Source organism: Anopheles moucheti, chromosome 2 (genome assembly GCF_943734755.1).
Source record: "Anopheles moucheti chromosome 2, idAnoMoucSN_F20_07, whole genome shotgun sequence".
Taxonomy (NCBI): domain Eukaryota; kingdom Metazoa; phylum Arthropoda; class Insecta; order Diptera; family Culicidae; genus Anopheles; species Anopheles moucheti.
This window is the reverse complement of record NC_069140.1, coordinates 7,089,485-7,092,780: the sequence shown is the minus strand read 5'-3', so window position 1 is coordinate 7,092,780 and position 3,296 is coordinate 7,089,485. Positions and strand designations below refer to the sequence as shown.

The window sequence follows — 3,296 nt, the reverse complement described above, 5'->3', positions numbered from 1 at the left end:
TGTCATATAAAATTGAACAATTCTATTCGCAGCATGCTAAATGTTTTACATGCTATTTCTTATAGAATCATTAGCCATTCTTTATTCGCAAAACAGTGCGTGTATATACATTTTTTTGCACCCAACTCTAACTCCTTTTCAACGGAGCATTCCACCCGAAACCAGACCATTGTGAACGTGTGCCTTCATTGATTGATCCCTTCGTAAACGTTCATGCCCTTTTCACGCACGTAAACCGTTACCGTCCTTTAAAAACTCGTGGAAACAGCGTTTTTTTAGCGAGTATTGGTAGACTGCTACCCCTTTTCTTTCCTCCATCCTTTTGCCATTGCACTGAGGCAAGCACGGGTAAGAACATTTCAAGAATGTCTAAAATAATGAACATTTCGCTACCCCCTACCGTGTTTGGAGTACCAAGGACAAGGATCAGCTGGTAGTAATAATGGCAATAACAAAAAAGCAAGGGGGTTTGTCAGTTGTGATGTGGGCGTCATGTGAGGTTAGTGTTTATTTTAAAAACATTTCTAACACCGGGGTAAAGAATTATCTGTTTTGTCAAACGGCTGAATATTTTCTGTGCATTATTATCGTGTGTCTATTTATCTTTCCATCGTTACAATGCAGGGCTCGACGTTGAATGAATCGTGTGAAGCTCCATTCATAACGTTTCAACTTCATCAACGGTCCGGTCCAGGTGACAATGAGTTTGTCAGAGAAGTTTATTATATTTTGCTTGGCGGAGAAACAAGGAACTAAATGAATGATGATGCCACCAGCGGTGTCATATTACACCCAGACCTGCAAGGGTGCAATTGAAACGAGTAACACATCACTTAGGGTTTAACAATGTAAGCGGGTAAAGATTAGACTAACTGGCACCCAGTGAGCAATGTGACAGGAACAAGGTAATGATGAGGCAGCAACCATATTGTCCTGCAGGGAATTAGAATAATGTCCCGGTGGGCATACAAAGTTATGAGCGCCTACATTCATGACTATTGGCAATTATAGAGTGACAAGAACTCATGAGTGTCGATCATTCAAGGATCTGTTGAGTGATTTCAAACAGACAAATAAAAACAAAATATTCGAAAATGTTTTAATTAAGCAATTAGAAGATTTTGATGTCTTCAATAGATATTTTAGAATTACAACAGATTGCGAGTGTGTGTTACTCATCGTTTATTGGACATTTTATCTTTTAGAAATCATTTGTTATTTATCCTACGAAGAAAATTCAACAAATGTTTTGGTCCATTCCTTTGGAGCAAAATCGTTCTCATCTTCTCGCATCATTTCACATCAGATTTGAAATTTTCAATTTATGGTAAAATAAAATATATAATTAATTTGCTTCAAAGAACAATAATAGAAGAAATGCGAACCAAGAAACCTCCCAAAACAAATGAAAACAAAACAAACAGAACGAAATGAAAAACTACCGACGGGGTTCGTCTCTTACCTCCATCGCGAGGAATAAAATAAAGTTTTATTTACGGTATACATTTCCCGGTCGGAAAACTGCTGCTGCTTAACTAAGCACTTACAATCGAGTCAAAAAATAAGATCTAATAATAATTACGCAGGAAAAAAAAACATCACAATTCAGTCCAACGGCCCAGTAGAACCCGGGTGAGCACCATGTCTTCCTATTGCCAATTTGTCGAGGTGTGGGAGATGTGGTTTAAAGCTGGTTCACTACCGTTCGATGTAACGAGATGGAGCTGGTTCTGGTCCACTTCTAACGAGATCGTTCCCCCGGTGTTAACGCACCCAAAAATAAACCCTTAAGCGATTGCTAGCGACGGAGGTTCGGGGCGCAAACCTTGGTGAGCTAGCTCGTGCGGATGTAGATGGTGCGATGGTCCGGTGACCGCCGTTGCCGAGGACACCGGCAGATGGGCAGGGTAGAGATGGTGCAGATGGTGCGGATGGTGATGGTAAGAGGCGCCCGCGTGGAGGAAATAGGTGGCAGGCGATTGCATCTTCCCGAGCGGTAACAGTAGCGGATGTAGCGGCACACTTCCCGTGTAGGAGCTTCCGAGTGCGGCGGCTGCTGCTGCCGCGGCTACGGCTGCTTGATGCTGTTGGTGCTGGTGCTGCTGGTGATGTTGCACGGCTGCCGCATACTCGTTGAACGCGGTCAGATTGCTCATCAGCTGCTGCTGACTTAGATGGCGAAGGTGTTCCAACTGTTGCTGTTGCTGCTGCTGGAATTGATACGGCTGCGGACGGTCCGTACTTTCTTCGGAATCGGACGAGCTGTCCGGTTCGATGAGGCTTTCGATCGTGAAGGATCGCTTTGGCTTGGGGTTGCTTACTGTCGTCGTTGCACCGCTGACCGCTGGCGGTAGGGAAGCCACGCTGACAGGTGATTCGGATCCGCCGCCGCCACTGCTGACCGGTTGGCCAACTCCGGCAATGTCTTCCGGTGGTGAGAGGGGCGGTGAGATGGGCGCATATACCATGCTGGGTGAGAGGCTGGATCCGATCGGTTCCGATAGGGGCGGATAGTAGGCGGCCGGGTCGTGATGGTACGTCGGTGCACCACTCTGTGCCATGAAGAAGCGGTTCATGTTGGCGAGGGCGATGAATTCTTCGTTCAAACATTCCTTGTCGTTCTGGTGCAGCTTGAAGCGTTTTCGCCGACGGAGCAAGCTGCCGTTCTGGAACATGTCGAACGCTTTCGGGTGCAGCGTCCAGTATGCGCCCTTGCCCGGGCGATCCGGGCGCCGTGGCACCTTGATGAAGCAATCGTTGAAGCTCAGGTTGTGCCGGAGCGAGTTCTGCCAGCGTTGGGTGTTGGTGCGATAGTACGGGAACCGGTCGGTAATGAACTGGTAGATGTCGTTTAGCGAGAGCATCTTTTCCGGCGACGACCAGATGGCCATCGCGGTGAGGGAGATGTACGAGTATGGTGGCTTCTGATCGCCGTACGAATCACGCGATGGTCGTGGCATTGTTTCGGTGACTGGACAGCTCACAAAACACCGCGCACACAACAAGACTAGCAGCAGTAATAGTGGATTTGGCACACACAGACGAATTGCACACTGTTTTACGAAAACTATTCACGGACACTCTTGTATATTATCTTGCTTTTGTTCTCACACTCCACACGCTAAACAAACGCACACACAGCCCCGGAACAGTCTGTAAAGCGAACTCTTTTTCGGGAGGATAAACTTCCCTATTGCGGGTGGATTTATAAAACACGATCGATCAGCTTCAATGTTCGGCACGAAAAAATAACTACTGGAAATCCTCAGTGGCCGTGCGCAGCGAACGCTCTCAGG

The 3,296-nt window shown here is 46.7% G+C and overlaps 1 protein-coding gene across 1 annotated transcript; it reads right to left on the bottom strand.

Annotated features, from left to right (window-relative positions):
* Nucleotides 1-1,611: 1,611 nt before the first annotated feature.
* LOC128298204 (fork head domain-containing protein FD4-like) lies at nucleotides 1,612-2,960 on the bottom strand. Its single transcript, XM_053033949.1, has one exon. The coding sequence runs from the start codon at nucleotides 2,958-2,960 to the stop codon at nucleotides 1,788-1,790; it is 1,173 nt and encodes a 390-aa protein (XP_052889909.1). The 3' UTR covers nucleotides 1,612-1,787.
* Nucleotides 2,961-3,296: the final 336 nt, after the last annotated feature.